Source organism: Lynx canadensis, chromosome C1 (genome assembly GCF_007474595.2).
Source record: "Lynx canadensis isolate LIC74 chromosome C1, mLynCan4.pri.v2, whole genome shotgun sequence".
NCBI lineage: Eukaryota > Metazoa > Chordata > Mammalia > Carnivora > Felidae > Lynx > Lynx canadensis.
Window position 1 is genome coordinate 85,053,433 of NC_044310.1, and position 22,359 is coordinate 85,075,791.

The 22,359-nt window shown below is 37.3% G+C and overlaps 1 protein-coding gene across 2 annotated transcripts in view; it reads right to left on the bottom strand.

Moving 5' to 3' along the window:
* Positions 1-1,092: 1,092 nt before the first annotated feature.
* SASS6 (SAS-6 centriolar assembly protein) overlaps positions 1,093-22,359 on the bottom strand; it is a 59,094-nt gene continuing 37,827 nt past the window's right edge. For both annotated transcript variants that reach the window (XM_030324319.2, XM_030324320.2), the window contains 3 exons: positions 4,650-4,747; positions 2,135-2,229; positions 1,093-2,035 (listed from right to left, as the gene is read on the bottom strand). In XM_030324319.2, the coding sequence (XP_030180179.1) occupies positions 1,929-2,035; positions 2,135-2,229; positions 4,650-4,747 (300 nt within the window). In that variant the 3' untranslated portion in view covers positions 1,093-1,928. The remainder of the gene's footprint in view (positions 2,036-2,134; positions 2,230-4,649; positions 4,748-22,359) is intronic.

The following is a 22,359-nucleotide window of genomic DNA, read 5'->3' on the forward strand; positions in this document are numbered from 1 at the left end:
AGTCGGTAGTTGCAGATGAGTCCGGTTTATGTTTTCATATACTTTTACATGTCTCACTCCATAAATACTTTATTAACAAAGCTCACAGTTTACAGAAATACGTTCATTGCAACCTGGTGATTATTAACACATGTACAACTGTACACTGCAAAACAATTTCAAATAAAAAAGAACTACTTGTAGATAATAAATCCCATCCACTGTCACATTTTATACATATCACATAATATTTACAGGAAAGATTACCACCAAGAAGTTACTTTCCAGATGATTAAAAGTGCTCTGAAGTTAGTGTAACCAAGTATTCTTACTAATATTAATATAGTATATTTAAATGACAAAAATCCAACCCCATAATGGTTACTAAATGTTTTAGAATAAATCCCCTAGTTAAGATTGCTTGCAACTGCCAGCAACGTTTCACGGTATCATAGGACTCAATATCATGGCTTCAGAAAAATACTAGCAAAGATTCTCTGTCTTACCGTGAACCCAATGATACTGGTATGCCATTAATGTCTTCAATGTCTCTTTCTTCATCTGTGTGGTGAGGGAGGTCCTTCAAAATAGTTTTTTTTTTTTTTAATTTTTTAATGTTTATTTTTATTGTGAAAGTGAGAGACTGAGGGGGTGGCAGGGCAGAGAGAGAAGGAGACACAGAACCTGAAGCAGGCTCCAGGCTCTGAGCTGTCAGCACAGAGGCCGACGCACAGGGTTCAAACTCAGGAGCCTTGAGATATGACCTGAGCCAAAATCAGATGCTCAACCAAGCCACCCAGGCGCCCCTCTTCAAAATAGTTTTTAAATATCACACAAGTATTAGCAATCTTTGCAAACAAAAACTGATTTATAGGTTTCATAAGAGAATGCTGCTCTGTACTGGGTGGTGGTCAGCAAGAAAACAAATTGGGGACCCTCTGATACTGGGTGAATTTTTTTTTACCTAATTTTTTCCAAGTAATTCTTACTTGAAACACTTGGTTACAGGGAAAACAGCTGTTAACTTCTAACAGTTATTCAATTTGCCTACTTTATTAAGCAAACGTTAAAATGAACCCATTGATATAAAAAAACAAATACAATGAATATTCATGATGCTCTTCCAGTATTTTTTATAGTACTAATTTTTAAAATATTCTAATACAGATGTAACTGCAAAACAAACTCATGAAATTCAAAAAAGAGAAAAAAATAGATGTGTCAAGACTTCCAGAAAACATTAAAATCCTATAAACTTTGCAGTTCAAATGATTAAAAGCACTTTCTGCCTAATCTGGTTATGTAAATATGCTGTCCAAATTATTTTTATAATTTATCAAAATAAGTAGATTTGTTTAATAGCTAATTTAAAGAGGTTGCAAGAAAAATATTTGCTATGCAGGATTTATTTTCATTCATTTAAGGTAATTTTAGGACTTTTCCCTTTACTATAAACATCAATAATATAGGTTATCTTTGGAGATAATCATTTTCCCTCATAATTCTCAGGTGTCAAAACTTTTATTTTACCAATGAAAATAAAATGAATTATTAACATTCTTTGGTTTCATATTCTGTCTGAGCAGGTTTTCATTTACCCAGATACTCAATAGAACTAGAATGTCCCTTAAAAAGACCAACTCTTTCCTTGGAACTTCTGAGAATTTCTAAGGATTCGTTTAATAAAATTCATACTATTCTATAAAACACCGTGTTCGCACACTAAAAAGTGTCATTTACTCAGAATCCTCACTCAGAATCCCCCATGGGCTCCTCTAGCTTGCCATAAAAGACAGCGGTCCTTTAAAAAGGATCCAAACGATCTAATACGTTAAGCTCAAGTAACCTTGGAAACTTGCTTGACTTAGGATTTGATCTATGCTGTTCATATATTTTTAAACCCTGTGAATTTCTAAAATTTCAATAGAAAGTAAAAGGTCACACTAGCATCAACTGTTCGCTAACTGCCCAGGGAAATAGGCTGACGGTGCAGAAGGGAGCACAGGGGGCTTTGAAGATGTCTGTACTGCTCCGAAAGTGCCATCTTTCTGATGGTCTGCAAATGAGGACAGAAAAACATTATTTGTATTCACCAAGTCTTTATATAATACAGTGAATCCACAATGTACAAGCCATTTCAACAATGTCTTCTCACCTGGATTACTGAACAGATTTTGGCTGAGTCCACGTAAAGGAATGCTATCTTCCCTTTTCTTCAGATATTTGGATTCCAGCCCTAAATTTGCACCACTTGAAAGGAAAATAGTATTTATTTTTACAAAGTCTTGTTTTCACCTTAATAGTTAATTCTGAAGGTTTGTCTAATCTATATATATATACATATACTATATGTAAAATAATTTAAGTTATATTTATAGCTTTGTTCTTCAGTGTTTTTTTAAATTTCTTTTTAATGTTTGTTTATTTTTGAGATAGAGACAGAACGTGAGCAGGGAAGGGCAAAGAGAGAAGGAGCTGCAGAACTCTAAGCAGGATCTAGGCTCTGAGCTATTAGCACAGAGCCCGAAGTGGGGCTCAAACTCACGAACTGTGAGATCATGACCTGAGTCAAACGACTGAGTTTGACTGACTGAGCCACCCAGGCACCCCTCTTCAGTGCTTTCTTAAGCAAACAATTTATCCACAAGCCAAAATACCCTTCTTCCCAGTAAACTAAGTAGCACTAATAAGTCAAAGAGCTAAGATAAAGAATGTAGGCTAGCAGGGCATGGGTGGCTCAGTCGATTGAGCATCTGACTTCAGCTCAAGTCATGATCTCGTGGTTCGTGGGTTCGAGCCCTACGTCAGGCTCTGTGCTGACAGCTAGGAGCCTGGAGCCTGCTTCAGATTCTGTGTCTCCCTCTCTCTTTGTCCCTTCCCCACTCACTCTCTCTCAAAAATAAACATTACAAAAAAATTCTTTTTAAGAATGTAGGCTAAATGAAAGTCTACTACTATGAAATTGTAAAACAGCAGCACTTAAGTGATGATACATGATGAAAACACATGTTCATGCTTCAAGAATACCCTTATTATTTAATAACTTCTATTTCATCTTGTATTTAATGAGTAAGATTTTTCCTTTGCCAAAAGCTCTTCAAAATTTTGTTAATACTTCAGTTGTCACTAATAAGCACTATTAAAATTAATACACAATAATGAATTCTAGTCAGATAAATACAAGTATCAACTGCGAAAAAACAGGGAGGGGCATTTATATAGTCATATATTACCCTTTTCTACTACCATAGTCCTACTTTCTAAATCCATCCAGTGTTAAGTTTCTCTAGTAGTTCCTTATAACAAGAATTTAAAGGCACTTGTAAAACAATGACATTACATTCTTAAAATTAAATGGTCTTTTTCCAATTTTCAGAGAAGAATTAAGTGGGTGAACAGGTATTTCCTTCAATTTTAACTTTTAACCTTTGATATCCACTGCCACTTTTTCCTAGCTGACGATGAATAAAGGAAAAAAAAACTAAAAGAGAAAACAGTCAAAATAGCTGACCAGTCCTAATTTTATGGACACACGATGTTTGATTTTGTACCACAAATATGATCATATTTTCTGCAAGTAAAACTGCTGTTGGGTGTATGAGAGTTAACTGTATCAACACGAAGTTCTACCATTAACATGATTTGCAGGTGCTCCACCTCCTGAACAAGTGTGAGATTATATAAAAATTTCAGGACTTCAAAGAATTCTGACTTTTTTTTAAAAAGAGGCTCACCAACTACCATAATACTTGCGTTGGTGCCAATTTTAGAGAAGCCAATGAATAAGAGCCAGCTCATGACAGGCCTTAAAGTGATTAAATTTTAACTAAGAAGAGTTAATAAGAAAAAAATATTACAAACATGAAGAATACCCAGAAGCAAGTTTTCATGCGTTACAAACTTCACTATGTAAAACCTGTGTAAGGTCTAAAAAACAGGAAGGAATTTCTGAGTAGGCAAAACAGAAGTCACAAATTAAAGCTTATTTTGTTAGGTATGGGACAATCTCACAAGCCTTGTTATTCTCAGCAAAGAATTCTAGCAGTTTGAAAGAGCTGGCGTCTCAGAGCACTTTACATTAGCAGCATTAATTCAGAAAAATGGAGAGCTTTCCAGAGGCAAACACAGCCATACAGGAAAACAAAAACAAAAACCACCAAGTAAGAGGAATTAAAAAGATTTCTAATCTACTTGCCCAAAAGCATATGAAAGGGAGATCTTCAGTTATGTAGGAAAGTCTCTTAAAAAATAAAATTTTACTGTATGTTTAACTGTATCTTACAGTTTAAAAAAATTATGGAAAATCTTTTTTTAATGTTTATTTTGAGAGAGAGAGAGAGAGAGAGAGAGAGAGAGAGAGAATGAATGAATATATCCCAAGCAGGCTCCATGCTGTCAGCATAGAGCCAAACACAGGGCCTGATCCCATGAACGGTGAGACCATGACCTGAGTCAAAATCAAGAGTCAGATGCTTAACCAACTGAGCCACCAAGGCGCCCAGGGAAATCTATTTCTTACAAAGAAAAGTGACTCTAGCTTCAATCCCACTGATCAGTAACTTAAAATGTCACAGATAAATAAGTGGGCATCAAAGCTTTCAAACACTGATAAAAATTATTTAGGATGACTTTCAAAAGTGCAAACATTAAATTTTATGACAAGTACTTACTTTTCCTTATCAGTTGAGCAAGGCATACTAATAGTTGTTCCTGTTTGAACATCTCCTAGTGACGTATTTGGTTTTGTAAACTGCAAGTTAAACTGAACCTGTGAAGAGGGAAAACACCTCATGTAACTGAGTTAGTGAGAACGGAGGCAGTTCCATATGAAGATGGATGGTTAAAACTTCTTTCTCATGTATCTAGAACATAGAAGAACAGGTTCAACAAGTTATTTTATAACACAAGAACATTTTCCTGAAGAGATTTAACAACAACAAAAATCCTATTTCTCCTTGCCAAAAATATTCCTGTGATAGAAGCAAGATGAACAGTGCAACATGATCTCTTAACAATTATTTTGAAACAAAAACAAACACTAATGCAGCCAATCCTTGTACAACATGGGTTTGAACTGTAGGGGCTATTTATACGGACTTTGGTCAATAAATACAGTACACCAGTAGAATGCAGTACCATCTGTCTCCTCATCCCCGCCCAGTTAGCAAAGCTGGATCCTGAAGTAACACCTACTCCTTATCCACTTGACTCCCTAGTTTCTGCTTACAGGAAATGCTGGCAAGCAATAAGCTGCTAGTTCCCTGGGGATTTTAGCTCACCACCTCAGAGAACATCCACCATGGTGGACGGCACCCCTGCCTGCTGTCTGCTCTTCACTGCAGGCTCCCTCCTTGTTGTTCTGGGGTTTCCCCAGACCCTCCAGTGGTGTGGTATCTTTCGTTCTGTGATCCTTGCCCAACTACAACCAGTAACTGGCCCTGCCACTTCAGCAAGAATCTCTCTCCAGAGCCGGTTCCTTTACTGCCTCTCAGCTCAGGCCTCAGTGAACTAACCATGCACACAGGGAGTGGAATGAGGAGTGCCAAAAGCAGGGGAGAGTCCAGCCTACCCGTATGCTTCCTCTACATTCCCTTTGTTTGTAATCATTTGGCAACTTCTTATGTTTCAATCACAATATAAAATACATTCATGGGGAAGACAGGGAAAATATATATTTTTTTTTTCACACACACATACATATATATATGAAATACAGTAGTTAAATTTGAGGTAAGTCAAAAGTTATACATGATTTTTTGACAATGCAGGGGTCAATGCCTTCTAACCCCAGCACTTAAATAAGTATCAGGGCACCTGGGTGGCTCAGTTGGTTGAGCATCCAACGCTTTTTTTTATTTTAATGTTTATTTTTCAGAGAGAGAGAGAGAAAGAGACAGAGAGCAAGCAGGGGAGGGGCAGAGAGAGAGGGAGACACAGAATCCGAAGCAGGCTCAAGGTTCTGAGCTGTCAGCAGAGAGCCCAACATGAGACTCGAACTCACAAACTGCGAGATCATGACCTGAGCCGAAATCGAACGCTTAACCAACTGAGCCACCCAGGCACCTGGAGTATCCAACTCTTGATTTCAGCTCACGTCACAATCTCACAGTTTGCGAGTTTGAGCTTACCGCCCCGTCAGGCTCTGTGCTGACAGTGCAGAGACTGCTTGGGATTCGTTCTCTGCCCCTCTCCTGCTTACGCTCTCTCTCAAGATAAATAAATATACTCAAAAAAAATTTTTTTTAATTTTTAACTTTTATTTATTTTTTGAGAGAGACAGAGCATGAGCCGGGGAGGGGCAGAGAGAGAGGGAGTCACAGAATCCGAAGCAGACTCCAGGCTCTGAGCTGTCAGCACAGAACCAGACATGGGGCTTGAACTCATGAACCACGAGATCATGACCTGAGCTGAAGTCGGATGCTTAACCGACTGAGCCACCTAGTCACCCCCAAAATTTTTATTTATTTTATTTTTTTTTTAATTTTTTTTTTAACGTTTTATTTATTTTTGAGACAGGGAGAGACAGAGCATGAACAGGGGAGGGTCAGAGAGAGGGAGACACAGAATCTGAAACAGGCTCCAGGCTCTGAGCTGTCAGCACAGAGCCCGACACGGGGCTCGAACTCACGGACCGCAAGATCATGACCTGAGCCGAAGTCACCCGCTTAACCGACTGAGCCACCCAGGCGCCCCTCCCCCAAAATTTTTAAATAAGCAAGTGTCATAGTTCTAAAAGTTTTCTCCCTATTTATAACAATGATGCATATACAGCATGTATTCTGAGAATTCTTCCCTTTTCAAGAATTTTCAAAGTCTGTTATATTTATGGTTTCTAAATGAAAGGCTAGGAATTAGAATTTTAAAACAAAAGTAACCCACGAATCTATACAAAATCCAAACTAAAATAGATGACTGAGCATGTTTCACACCAGGAATTTATAAATGGGTTCTATATCAGAAAAATGTATACACATAATCAAACTAATAGATGGAAAAAAAATTATGACCACTTGCATACAAAAGGAAAAGGCAGGAGAAAACATTAAATATCTACTTTTGGTAAAAAGTCAATAAAATAGGAATAGATAGATACTAATTTCATAGGTTAAAACTACAAATTAAAAAGGTATATACTACTGTACTATCAAGCTTCAATATTCCAAAGATATTAGTTCTCCCTACATTAATCCATGCATTTCACATGATAATCTTAAACACAAAAAGGAGTTTTTAAAGTGAAACAAGCTGACTCTAATATTCCTTATAGAAAAATAAATATGGAGTGCCTGGGTGGCTCAGTCGGTTAAGCATCCAACTTCGGCTCAGGTCATGATCTCTCTCAGTCCATGAGTTTGAGCCCCACATCAGGTTCTGTGCTGACAGCTCAAAGCCTGGAACCTACTTTAGATACTGTGTCTCCCTCTCTCTCTGCCCCTCCCCCACTTGCAGTCTATTTCTCTCTCACAAAAATAAACATTGAATAATTAAAAAAAAATATGGGTGAGGAATATTAAAGTATCAGATAGCAATTCATAAGATAATTTTCAGCACCAATCACAAATTAGAAAACTGTACAAAATAAAAAGAATGGTCTCAAATACTGAACAGACAATGCACAGGTTGTATGTAACCTTTGAGAGAAATGTAATTCCCCATCAATGACCCAGCTTTCCAACTGGAGGCACACCCTAAATTCAGGTACAGAGAGAAAACATAGATCAACATCAGAATTTAGGGAGTTTGGGGTAAGTGAAAGTTAAAGGGCAGAATTCTGATGAGAAAGAAGCTATAAAGGAAAATCTCTGGAAATCTGCACATGGATCCCTTAGAATTTTTGCTTAGTACTGGCCACATGCATAGGGAAAAATGCCCCAAGACTAAAAAAAAGAAATGGGAGGGGTGCCTACGTGGCTCAGTCGGTTGAGCATCTGACTTCAGCTCAGATCATGATCTCACACTTCGTGGGTTCAAGCCCACAGTGGGCTCTATGCTGGCAGCTCAGAGCCTGGAGCCTGTTTTGGATTCTGTGTCTCCTTCTCTCTCTGCCCCTGCCCTGCTCGCTCGCACTCTCTCTCTCTCAAAAATCAATCAACATTAAAACAGTAAAAAAAAAAAAAAAAAAGAAATGGGAATTTTCACATGAACAATTTCTAAGGTTCATAATCATGGAGACACATAGTAATCATTTAGGGCATTCAGTGAAGAGCCACAAAGGATCACAGCTTTGTAGAAGGGCTGAACTATCTCTTGAGTAAAAGCTACTTTAGATGCACCCAAGTAAAGCTAAAGAAAAAAAATGAAAGAAACCTAGAATGCTCCAAAGGGATCAAGGGAACCCACAACTAACTTAAATACCAGCCACTCTTTATTTTATTAAAAAAAAATTTTTTTTAAATATTTATTTTTGAGAGAGACAGGATATGAGCAGGGGAGGGGCAGAGAGACAGGAGACACAGAATCTGAAGCAGGCTTCAGGCTCTGAGCTGTCAGTGCAGAGCCCAATGCAGGGTTCAAACTCATGAACCATGAGATCATGACCTGAGATGAATTTGGAAGTTTAACCAACTGAGCCACCCAGGCAATCCTACCACCCACTCTTTAAAGGAAGATAACAAAACACATACGGTCAACAATGTAACCACTGACAGTGTTCCACAGTATCAAAAATTACTAGAGATGACATTAAGAAAATGGGGCGCCTGGGTGGCGCAGTCGGTTAAGCGTCCGACTTCAGCCAGGTCACGATCTCGCGGTCCGGGAGTTCGAGCCCCGCGTCGGGCTCTGGGCTGATGGCTCAGAGCCTGGAGCCTGTTTCCGATTCTGTGTCTCCCTCTCTCTCTGCCCCTCCCCCGTTCATGCTCTGTCTCTCTCTGTCCCAAAAATAAATAAAAAACATTGAAAAAAAAATTAAAAAAAAAAAAAAAAGAAAATGTAACACCAAGGAAAGAGTCAATAGAAACAGATCCAGAAATGACAGAAATGATAAGAGGACAAGGACAGAGATGTTAGAACAAAGATAACGATCAAAAAGAATTTAATGGAAATTGAAAGTATGAGAAAAATGAAAAATATAAAAAAGAATGAAATGGAACTTGCAGCGATGGCAAATTCAATACCTCAAACACAAATTTCTAACTGGACAGAAATAACAGCATGTTAAACACTGCAGAAAAAAAAAAAGGTGACTTTAAAACATAGCATTTGACTGTAAAATAAAGCATAAAATAATGAACAGTCTCAACAGAAAAATATGGGATCAACCATGTATAAATGGAATATTGAAAGAAAATAATAGGAAAAAAAGTGAAGAAATAATGACCAGAATTTTCCAAGTTGTCAACCATAAACCCCTGATACACAGATCCTCAATAAGCCCTAAGTGGATAATGATATACATGTACCACACCAAAATATATTATAAATAAGTTGCTGAAAAAAACGAAAAAAAAGGAAATGTGAAAAGCACCCAGAGAAAAAGTCACTTTCTAAAGAGGAAAAGTGCTAAAAAAATGACTACTAATGACTTGCCAGAAACTATTCAATCCAGGCAACACAGGATAACCTCTTCAAAATGCTGAAAGGAAACAGAAACTTGTTGATTTTGATGGCAACGTAGGAAGAGGACAATGTAGAAGGACCCTGAACTCACCTCCTCCAGAGACACACCAAATCTACCTCTTTTTAGAGCAATTCCTCCTAAAGATGCTGAAGGCTGAATGAACAACTTGTGCATAACAAATATAGACAGAATGGCAAAAGGTGGAGACAGGGTAAGAAAGGGAAACACCCAATGTCAACACTGCGAACTACAGTGGGGAAGGATAGTACTGAGTAACTGTGAGCTGATTCACCTGCCCTACGCACAGAAAAAAACCTCAGATTAAAAGAAGAGCTAGAATATAAAAGATCAAGTCCTAGAATTCTGCCAAAAGCAAGAGAGCTGCTGTACCCTCTCCGAGCCACAAGGGCTGGTGAGGACTGTTTATATTCCCCCTCCACCTTGATAGCGCAGACAGGGGACAGGGTACCTCAGCCAGCCCTGGGCTCCTAGCCCACACCACTTCCAGACACCTTGGGAAACAAGAAAAAAGCTGCAATTTAAAAGAGCAACTAGAATAAAAGATCCAGCCCTAGAATTCTGCCACATGGTGGAGGGAACTGTTGGAACTCTCTCTGGGTTGGAGGGGCTGGGAAGTGGCACAGTTTATTTTGCTCAGCCCTGACAGTGTGGATGAGAACAGGGTTTGGCCACCCTAGCTGGAAGACTGCTTCAGCGACCCCAGCATGGTGCACACCAGAACACCCCTAATCAGCGCTCACTGTACTCCCGCCATTTGCCACAGTAACAGGAGGGGCAAAGCACCCCAGAACACTCCAAGCCCTCACCACTTTAGCTACAGACATCTTGCCAGGGCACCCCTAGTAAAGAATACCTCAGGACCTCCAAGCCCACTGCCACATCATCTCCAGATGACTTATCGGGGTGCCTTCTGTGTAGAGTGACACGGGAAGCCCTGGCCAGTGTCCACTTCAGTTTCAGCTGTCCTGGGAGGATACCCTCTGCATGGAGAGCTCTGGGACCACCCTGGCCCCTGCCTGCTTCAGTTCAGGACCTCCCACCATGGCAGCTGCAGGACAAAGTACCCCATGATGCCCAGCCCACACAAGCCATACCTCCAGCCAGCCAGCCAAGGTCACCAGGCGTACACAATCTACACAGGAGATGACCATACACAAGATGATTCCTTTAAGTTTAGGAGAAATAGCTGTTACACCAAATTCAGAGAAGTAAACACAGAAAGTCAAGCAAAAGGAGAGAGAAATATGCTCCAAATGAAAAGACCACGACAAAAGCTCAGAAAAGAACTAAATGAAACAGAAATAACTAATCTATCTGATAAAGATTTTGAAGTAATGGTCAGAAAGATGCTCCCTGGACTGTGGAGAAGAATGGATGAACTCAGAATTCAACAAAGAGAAAGTACACAAAAACTAATCAGAACTGTATTAACAACTGAATGTAAAATACAGTAGAAGAATCAACAGCAGATTAGCAAATGCAAAGGAACAAATCAGCAACCTGACAGGGTAATGGAAAGCAGCCAAGATGAACAGCAAAAAACGAATAGTTTCTTTTCGGTAAACTCTACCCCCAACATGGGGCCTGAACTCATGACCCTAAGATCAAGAGTTGCATGCTCCACCAACTGAGTCAGCCAGGTGTCCAAGATAAAAGACTTTTTAAAAAATGAGGGGGCGACTGGGTGGCTCAGTCGGTTGAGTGCCCGACTTCAGCTCAGGACATGGTCTTGCAGTTCATGAGTTCGAGCCCCGCGTCAGGCTCTGTGCTAACAAACAGCTCAGAGCCTGGAGCCTGCTTCAGATTCTGTATCTCTCTCTCTCTCCCCCTCCCCTGCTCATGCTCTGCCTCTGTCTCTGAAAAATAAATAAATGTTAAAAAAAATACTAAAATAAAAAATGAGGATAGATTAAGGGATTCCTGGACAACATCAAGAGAGCAAACAGTCGCATCAAAAAGATCCCAGAAGAAGAGAAAAAGTGCAGAAATCTTATTTGAGAAATAATACCTGAAAATACATAACCTGGGGAAGGAAACAGATATCCAGGTCCAGGAAGCACAGAGAGCTCCAAACAAGATGAACCCAAGGAGGTCCATACCCTGACACATAATTAAAATAACAAAGAGTAAAGATACAGAACTTTTCAAATAGGAGAGAAGCAACTGGTTGCTACAAAGGAATCCCATAAAGTTATCAGTTAATTTCTCATCAGAAACGTTGCAAGCCAGAAGGGAGTGCATGATATATTCAAAGTGCTGACAGGGAGGAAAAAAAAAAAAAGTACACCCAAGAATATTCTACCCAGCAAGGTAAGAGTGTTTCCCAAACGAAAGTTAAAGGAGTTCATCATCACTAAACCAGCCTTAAAAGAAATGTTAAACAGACTCCTCTAAGTGGAAAAGAAAGGGCCATAATTAAAAGAAAATTAGGAAAAGAAAAACTTTCATGAATAAAAGCAAACAAACAATAAAGATAATTAAGCAATCACTTACGAAGTTAGTATGAAGGTTAGAAAAGTAGTAAATTCAATTATTTCTAAAAAAAATTAGTTAAGGGGAGTCACAAAATAAAAAGATGGAAACTATGAGGGGCTCCTGGGTGGCTCAGTCAGTTAAGTGTCCGACTTCAGCTCAGGTCATGATCTCACGGTTCAGTTCTGTGAGTTCGAGCCCTGCGTTGGGCTCTGTGCTGACAGGTTAGAGCCTGGAGCCTGCTTCAATTCTGTGTCTCCCTCTCTCTGCTCTTCTCCCACTTGCACTCTGTCTCTCCCTCTCTCAAAAATAAACGTTAAAAATTGTTTTTAAAAAGATGGACACTATAAAAACTTATACAAAAAATGTGAAGGGGAGGGAGTAAAAATAAAGTTCATTTACAATGTCTTTAAAATTGACTATCAAGATAATATAGACTGTGGGGCGCCTGGTTGGCGCAGTCGGTTAAGCGTCCGACTTCAGCCAGGTCACGATCTCCCGGTCCGTGAGTTCGAGCCCCGTGTCAGGCTCTGGGCTGATGGCTCAGAGCCTGGAGCCTGTTTCCGATTCTGTGTCTCCCTCTCTCTCTGCCCCTCCCCCGTTCATGCTCTGTCTCTCTCTGTCCCAAAAAAAATAAATAAACGTTGAAAAAAAAAATTAAAAAAAAAAAAAAAGATAATATAGACTGTTATATACTCAGAGTGTTATATATGAACCTCATGGTAAGTATAAACCAAAAACCTATAGCAGGTACACATAAGAGAAAGAAATCCAAGCATAACACTAAAGAAAGTCATCAATCACAAGGGAAGAGAGCAACCGAAGAAAGGAACACAGAAGAACTACAAGAACAACCAGAAAACAATAAAATGGCAATAAGTACATACTTATCAAGAATTACTTTAAAAACGCAAAGGATCTAAATGGCCCCATCAAGGTGATGGAATGTTCCCATAACAAAACAAGCCCCATCTATATGCTGCCTACAAGAGACTCACTTCAGACCTAAAGACACATAAAGACTAAAAGTGAAGTGAAGAAAAAGATATTCCAGGCAAATGGAAACAAAAAAAAGCCTAGGTAGCAATACTTACATCACACAACAGACATTAAAGTGTAACAAGAGACAAAGAAGGTCGTTACATGATAATAAAGAGATCAATCCTTAAAGGGAACAGAACTGTAAATATCTACCCACTCAACACTGGAGCACTTAAATACATAAAGCAAATATTAACAGACATAAAGGGAGAAATTGACAATAATACAATAATAGTAGGGGACTTTAACGCCCCACTTACATCAATGGATACTGTATCCAGGCAAAAAATCAATTAGGAAACAGGATCTTTATATGACATATTAAAATTTATTTTATTTTATTTTTTATCTTTATTTGTGAGAGAAAGAAAGACCTCGAGGAAGGGATATGGGCGAGGAGAGGAAATAGTGGAGGAGAGAGAGAGAATCCCAAGTAGGCTCCAGGTTCAGCACTGAGCCTGACATGGGGCTTGATCCCATAACCCTAGGATTATGACCTGAGCCAAAAATCAACAGTCGGATGCCCAACCAACTGAGCCTCCCAGGCACCCTGACATATTAGACCAGATAAACTTTACAAATATATACAGAACATTCTACCCCAAACCAATAGAATACACATTTTTTTTCAAAACACGTGGAACATTCTCCAGGACGTATCATCTCTTAGGCTACAAAACAAGTCTCGATAAATGTTAAGATTGAACTCCTATCAACTATCGTCTCTGACAATCATTATGAAAGAAATTACAAGAGGGGCGCCTGGGTGGCGCAGTCGGTTAAGCGTCCGACTTCAGCCAGGTCACGATCTCGCGGTCCGTGAGTTCGAGCCCCGCATCAGGCTCTGGGCTGATGGCTCGGAGCCTGGAGCCTGTTTCCGATTCTGTGTCTCCCTCTCTCTCTGCCCCTCCCCCGTTCATGCTCTGTCTCTCTCTGTCCCAAAAATAAATAAAAAACGTTGAAAAAAAAAATTTAAAAAAAAAAAAGAAATTACAAGAAAAAAATTGGAAAAAGTACAAACACATGCAGGCTAAACAACACACTACTAAATACCCACTGGGTAAATGAAGAAATCAAAGAGGAAGTAGAAAAATACACTAAGTAAAATAAAATGAAAACACACCAGTCCAAAATCTACAGGATGCAGCTAAAGCAATTCTAAAGAGGAAAATTTATAGTGATAAAGGCTTACCTCAAAAGACAAGAAAAAAATCTCAATCTATCTAACTTTACATGTAAAGGAACTAGAAAAAGAACAAAGCTGAAGCCAGTACAAGTAAAAAAATAAAAGATCAGACCACAAATAAATAAATGAAACAGAGACTAAAAAAACACTGGAACAGATCAATGAAATCAGCTGGTTCTTTGAAAAGATCAACAAAATTGACAAACTTTTAACTAGACTCATCAAGAACAAAAGAGGAACCGAATAAATAAAATCAGAAGTGAAGGAAGTAGCAACTGACACCATAGAAATACAATCGATTGTAAGAAACTAAAATGAAAAATTATACACCAACAAATTCAACCCAGAAGACAAGGACAGATCCCTAAATATACACAATCTTCCAAAACTGAATTAGGAAGAAACAGAAAATTTGAACAAATTTCCAGTAAAAAAAAACAGCAACCAAAAAATATCCAACAAATTAAAACCCAGAACCAGATGGATTCAGAGGTGAATTCTGACATTTAAAGAAGAATTAATACCTATTTTCTCTTTAGTCTATTCCGAAAAAAAGGAACAGGAAAGAAAGCCTCAAAACATACATTCTATAAGACCAGCATTACCCTCATATCAAAACCAGACAAAGACACTACAAAAAAGGAAAACTATAAGCCATATCCCTGAAGAACATGGATATAAAAGTCCTCAACAAAATACTAGCAAACCACACACAACATTATTAAAAGGATCATTGACCATGATCGAGTGGTATTTATTCCTGGGATGCAAGGGATGGTTCAATACCTGCAAAACAATCAACATGTGAAACACCACTTTAACAAAAATAAGAATAAAAATATCATCTCAATCACTAAATAAAAATCATTTGACAAAGTCAATATCCATTCATGATAAAAAATTTTCAACAAAGTGGGTTTAGAGAAAACACCTCAACATAATAAAGGTCATATATGATAAACTCACAGCCAACATCATACTGAATAGTGAAAAATTGAAACCTTTTCCCCTCAGATCAAAAACAGCACAAGGATATCTACTCTAGGTACTTTTATTTGATATACTACTGAAGCCCTAGCCACAGTAGACAAGAAAAAATAAAAGGCATCCAAATTGGTAAGTAATAAGTTAAATAGTCACAATTTGCAGATGACATGATACCAAACATAGAAAACCCTAAATGCTCTACAAAAAAACTATTGGAATAAGTGAATTCGACAAAATTGCAGAATATAAAATTAATATACAGAAATCGGTTATTCCTATACACTAATAATAAAGTAGCAGAAAAGGAAATTAAGAAAATAATTCCATGCACCCCTATATTGATTAAAGCATTATTTACAATAGCCAAGTTACAGAAGTAGCCCAAGTGTCCACTGATTGATGAATGGATAAAGAAGATGGGGTATATATATACAATGGAATATTAGCCATAAAGAATGAAATTTTCCCATTTGCAATAAAATGGTGGAGCCAGAGAGTTTAAGCAAAATAAGTTAGAGAAAGAAAAATAACCATATGATTTAATTCACATGTAGAATTTAAGGGGGGGAAAAGGGGGGGGGAAATAAGAGAGAGACAAATTAAGAGACTCTTATTTACAGAGAATTGATGGTTACAGAGGGAGGGGGGGTGAGGGGATAGGCTAAATAGCTGATGGGAATTAAGAAGTGCACTTGTGATGGGTGGCTAAGTTGGCTAAGCATCCAACTTTGGCTCAGGTCATGATCTCGTGGTTCATGAGTTCCAGTCCTGCATCGGGCTCTGTGTTGACAGCTCAGAGCCTGGAGCTTGCTTTGGATTCCGTGTCTCCCTCTCTCTCTGCCCCTTCCTTATTCATGCTCTCTCTCTCAAAAATAAATAAACATTAAAAAAAATGGACAAAAGATTAAATAGATGTTTTACCAAAATAAATACACTGATAACAAACAAGCACATGAAAAAATGCTCTCAGCTTCATTAGCTATTAGGGAAAATGCATGTTAGAAGTCACAATAAGAGATTTCTATATACCTATTAGAATGGCTAAAAGTAAACAATTCACCATACCAGCTGTTGTCAAGAATATAATATATCTTGAATTCTCAGACTGCTGATGGATGGTTCAACCACTTTTGGAAAAGTTTGGTAGTTTCTTAAAAATGAAATATATATCTCCAGCCATTCCATTTCTAGGTATTCACCTTAGAGAAATACAAAGACTTATACACAAACAATCACAAGCAGCTTTATTTGTAATAGCCCAAAACTGAAAGTGACTGAAATGTCTATCAAATGGTGAAGAGATAAACAAATGGTGGCATATGCATTCAATGATATACTATTGAGCAATTAAAAGAACTACACACTACAGACAACAAAAGCTTCATATTGTATGATTCTATTCATATGAAATGTAATGAAGCAAATGTACAGACAGAAAGCAGATCAGTACTTGCCTAGGGCTGGGGGCAAGAGTGTGGATTAACTACAAATAAGCACTAGGGAACCTTCTGGGGACATGTAAATGCTCTAAAATTGGACTGTCATAATGGTTTCACAACTGTATAAATTAATTAAAATTACTGTACTGTAAACTTAACCATGGGAGAATTTTATGGTATATAAATTATACTTTAGTAAAGTTTTAATTTTTTCTTTAAAAAGTACCATAAAGAATAAAAAGACAAGGCAAAAATTGGAAAACAGTACGTTAACATATAAAACTCACAGCAGACTAGTGACCAAGATATATATAAAAAATGCTTATGATGTCATTTTTTAAGGGCTACACACCTCAAGCAAACAAATGGATAAAGAAATAGACATTTTATAGATGAGGAAACCAACTATAAATACAAAGCTGATGTTTCACAATAATGAGGGAAATACTAATTTTCATCATAATCACCAGACAGACAAAATTATCTTTGACCCAGTTACTTTTAAGAATTTATCTCACATAAAGAAGATGTGGTGTATATATATATACACAATGGAATACAGCTCAAAAAAAAAAATCTTGCCATTCGCAACATGGATAGAACGAGACAGTATAATGCTAAGTTCAGTAAGTCAGAGAAAAATAACATATGATTCTACTCATATGTGGAAGTTAAGTAACAAATGACTAAAGGAAAGAGACAAACCAAAAAACAGACTCTTAACTATAGAAAACAAACTGATAGTTACCAGAGGGTAAGGGGATGAGTGGATAGGTGAAATCAGTGAAGGAAATTAAGAGTACACTTTATCTTGATGAGCACTGAGTAATAGAATTACAGAATTACTATATTATATACCTGAAACTAACTTAACTATGTATGTTAACTATACTAGAATTAAAATAAATTTTTAAAAAGAAAGAAAAAATGAAAATAAGTAAATAAGAATTTATCTTACAAATCTACTGGTAAAAGGCCATAAAGATACATATTCAAATATAATTGCTGAAGCACGGTATGAACATCTAGATTGAAAACAACCTGATCATCCATTAACAGAGCATTAGTTAAATTAAGTATAGTACCTGCATATACTGGAATACTAAGAAGTCATTAAATAACAAAAATTAACATTCTAATACATAGAAATGGACCTATTCCATAATACTACTACTGAATGAAAAAAAGCAAGGCACAGAACAGTGGGCATGTACTATTTATGATTACATATACACTCATGTATACAAACACACATATTTATACATGTACACACATATATCCTGTGTATGTTTTAAATATTTTTGGAACATAGCATAAAAAACTCCGAACAATTATTTTCTCTAAGGAGAAAACTGGGGACCACGGGAGGGACATTTAGATAGTATATCCTCCTATACATTAGGAAGCTTCCCATGCTCATATATTATTTTTTAAAATAGTTAACACAAAATAAGCAAAAATTAATTTAGAACCACATGGTGAATGAAGTATTGAGTCTGAGAAATATTATCTCTAGATAAAATCTGTCTCTGAATACACATTGTGGGCTAAACATTATCAAGATAAAGCAATCATCTGATCTTAGATAGCTACTTTGTCATGGCAGAAAATCCTCACATTACAGCCTCAATGATGAAAACTGATCATGTTTGTCCCTAAAGGTTTATCCCACACAAGAATCAGAATGAGACACTCTGAAAGTGTTTAAGTGATTTCACCACAAGCATTTTCTTTGACATCAAAAACATCTTCTTGATAACAGTTCTGTTTAAAAGATACTCTAGTTAGCAATCATAATGGAGTTTTCACCACAAAACATAAGCACCATACGGGCAAGGACTTTGTCTTGCTCAGTGCTGTGTCTCTTGCAACTAGAACTAGTAAAAATTCATTAAATAAATATTTATTGAATGAATGAATCCTTGCCTACTGTCTTCAAAAACAAAGAAATTATTTTGTCTATCTTACTTAAGAAATTATCAAATTTGTTTTAAATGGAAGCTATTTATTCATTCGTTCTACTCATATGTGGAATGAGAAGGCACATGCAAACAGGGAAGAGGGACAGAGGAAGAGAATGAGAGAATCTTAAGCAGGCACCATGCTCAGTACACAGTCTGACACAGAGTCAATCCCATGACCTTGGGATCATGACCTGAGCCAAAATCAAGAGTCAGGACACTCAACTGAACAAGACACCATGACATTATCAAATGTTCTATTTGTCAGCATGCCACAATCTTTTAAAACACTCCTCTCTATTTCCTTCAGCATGATTTTGTTTCTTGCCTAATTTATGTTAATTTAACTCATTTTATTTTACATCCTCACAGTTAAGCATCTACTTGAATGTACTAAATCCCAACAGTAACATTTAAAGACACCAGATATATCACAATTTCAATGTCATGAAATAAAATGGTTTCTTTTTACTTCAACTAAAAAGATGTTTTAATCACAATATCTGCTAGCACCAGACTAACCAGATCTGTGGTCTCAAAGTAGGTGGTGATAATACCATGCACTGAGGTAGGAGAAAAAAATCTTATAAATTTGATTTATATATACTTTCAATTTCACTCTTTAATTTCTGAGTATTCTATTAGTAGTATTTAATAGATAAAATAATAAATCACTTATCATGTCCCAGGCACTATTCTAAACAAATATATTAACTTACCTAACCCTCACAATAACCCAGTAAAGGAGATAAAATTACTGCTTTACTTTACAAGTAGAGACACTGAAGCATTAAGAGTTAGATGCCTGTTTTTTGTGTTTCAGTGGCTGAACCAATTCACATTGACAAAGACAGGATTTAAATTCTAACATCAGATTCCACCTTCTTAACCAGTAAACTATACTGTATATAATATGCATAGTAGTATAAGCATACAATTCACAAATAAATATTCATGTGTTAAAGATTCAAGCTCAAAGTGTTTTAAAACCGTTTTCTTTTGTTTTTTAACTGTTGAGGATACAAGATCAAAAGAATACAAAAATCAATGATATAGGAAACTCTAGAAGTCTTGCTTCTAAGAATACCCTTGTTATAATGACTTCTCCAATTCCAGAAGAACAGTAAGAAAGGTAATCTTTTGGGGTGCCTGGGTGGCTCAGGCGGTTAAGCGGCCGACTTCGGCTCAGGTCAGGATCTCGCGGTCTGTGAGTTCAAGCCCCGCGTCGGGCTCTGTGCTGACAGCTCAGAGCCTGAAGCCTGTTTCAGATTCTGTGTCTCCCTCTCGCTGACCCTCCCCTGTTCATGCTCTGTCTCTCTCTGTCTCAAAAATAAATAAAAACGTTAAAAAAAAAAAATTTAAAAAAAAAAAAAGAAAGGTAATCTTTTGAGCCATAATTACTCCTACAAACTAGGCAACTATCTGGAAAGAGTCTGTAGTATTTCTTGTCCTCATTTGGGACATTATATATTTTCTTGGAAAGCTGTTTAAAATAAAGAAGCAATATGGAAAACAATGTGGGGTTTCCTCAAAAAGTTACAAATAGGGGTGCCTGGGTGGCGCAGTCGGTTAAGCGTCCGACTTCAGCCAGGTCACGATCTTGCGGTCCGTGAGTTCGAGCCCCGCGTCAGGCTCTGGGCTGATGGCTCAGAGCCTGGAGCCTGTTTCTGATTCTGTGTCTCCCTCTCTCTCTGCCCCTTGCCCGTTCATGCTCTGTCTCTCTCTGTCCCAAAAATAAATAAACGTTGAAAAAAAAAAATTAAAAAAAAAAAATTTTTTTAAAACAAATAAATAAATAAATAAAAAGTTACAAATAGAGCGGCGCCTGGGTGACTCAGCTGGTTAAGTGCCCGACTCTTGATTTTGGCTCAGGTCCTGATCTCACAGCATGGATTTGAGCCCTGCATTGGGCCCTGTGTTAACAGCATGGAGGGTGCTTGGGATGCTATCTCTCCCTACCCCCCCCACCCCACCCCTTCCTCACTCATGCACACGCATACTGTTTCTCTCTCAAAATAAAAAACTTTTTTTTTTTAGGTTAAAAATAGAACCACCTTATGATCCTGCAATCAAACTACTGGATATTTATCCAAAGAACACAAAAACACTAATTCAAAGGGATACATGCACCCCTATGTTTATAGCAGTCCAAGTATCCACCAACTGATAAATGAATAAAGATGCAGTACATATACAAAATGGAATATTATTCAGTCATAAAAATGTGAAATCTTGACTTTTGCAATGACATGGATGGAACTAGAGATTGTAATGCTAAATGAAATACATCACAGAGAAAGACAAATACCATATGATTTCACTCATGGAATTTAGGAACAAAACAAACAAGCCAAGGAAAAAAATGAGAGTCAAAGCAAGAAACAAGACTTTTAATTACAGAGAACAATCTGATGGCTACCAGAGGAGAGGGGGAAGGGGAGATGGGTTAAATAGGTGGTGGGGATCAAGGAGTGCACTTGTGATGAGCATGTGGTGATGTATGGAACTGCTAAATTACTGTAGTGTACACCTGAAACTAATAACATTGTTAACTAACTGGAATTAAAAAAAGTTAGAAAAAAATGAAAAAGCAATTCAATCATAATTCTCAAGACAAAATTTGATCCCAAGATGCAACCACACTTGAATATGCAGATATTCATGAAGAAACAATAATATTCAAGAAACCATTAAAAAGAAAGAAGAGAAAAGAAAAGAAAAGAAAAGAAAAGAAAAGAAAAGAAAAGAGAAAAGAAAAGAAAAGAGAAAAGAAAGGAAAAACAGGTGTTGGCAAGGATGTGGAGAAAAAGGAACCCTCATATACTGTTGTTGGGAACGCAAACTGGTGCAGCCACTGTGGAAAACAGTATGGAGGTTCCTCAAAAAATTAAAAAGAAAATTGCCATATGATCCAGTAAATATCAGGTATTTACCCAATGAATATGAAAATACTAATTCAAAAAGATATATATACCCCTATGTTTATGGCAGCATTATACACAATAGCCAAATTATGGAAGTAACCCAAGTGTCCATCAAGAGATGAAAGGGTCATGATGATGCAACACACACACACACACACACACACACACACACACACACACACACACGCACTGGAATACTATTCAGCCATAAAAAAGAATGAATCTTGCCATTTGCAATAAATAACATGGATGGAGCTAAAAGATATAATAGTATGTGAAATATGTCAAAGAAAGACAAATACCCATGATTTCACTCATGTGGAATTTAAAAAACAAAACAAGGAAAAAAAAGAGATAAACCAGAAAACAAAATGATGGTTACCAGAGGGGGGTCAGGAGGGATGGATGAAATTAATGAAGAGGATTAAGTATACATTTATTTATTTTTGCCCTTGAAACTTTCCAGTATTCACTAGTCTTTTTTTGTTTTCATCTTTTATTTTTTTTTATTTTTTATTTTTTTAAATTTACATCCAAATTAGCATATAGTGCAACAACGATTTCAGGAGTAGATTCCTTAATGCCCCTTACCCATTTAGCCCATCCCCCCTCCCACACCCCCTCCAGTAACCCTCAGTTTGTTCTCCATATTTATGACTCTCTTCTGTTTTGTCCCCCTCCCTGTTTTTATATTAGTTTCCCTTCCCTTATGTTCATCTGTTTTGTCTCTTAAAGTCCTCATATGAGTGAAGTCGTATGATTTTTGTCTTTCTCTGACTAATTTCACTTA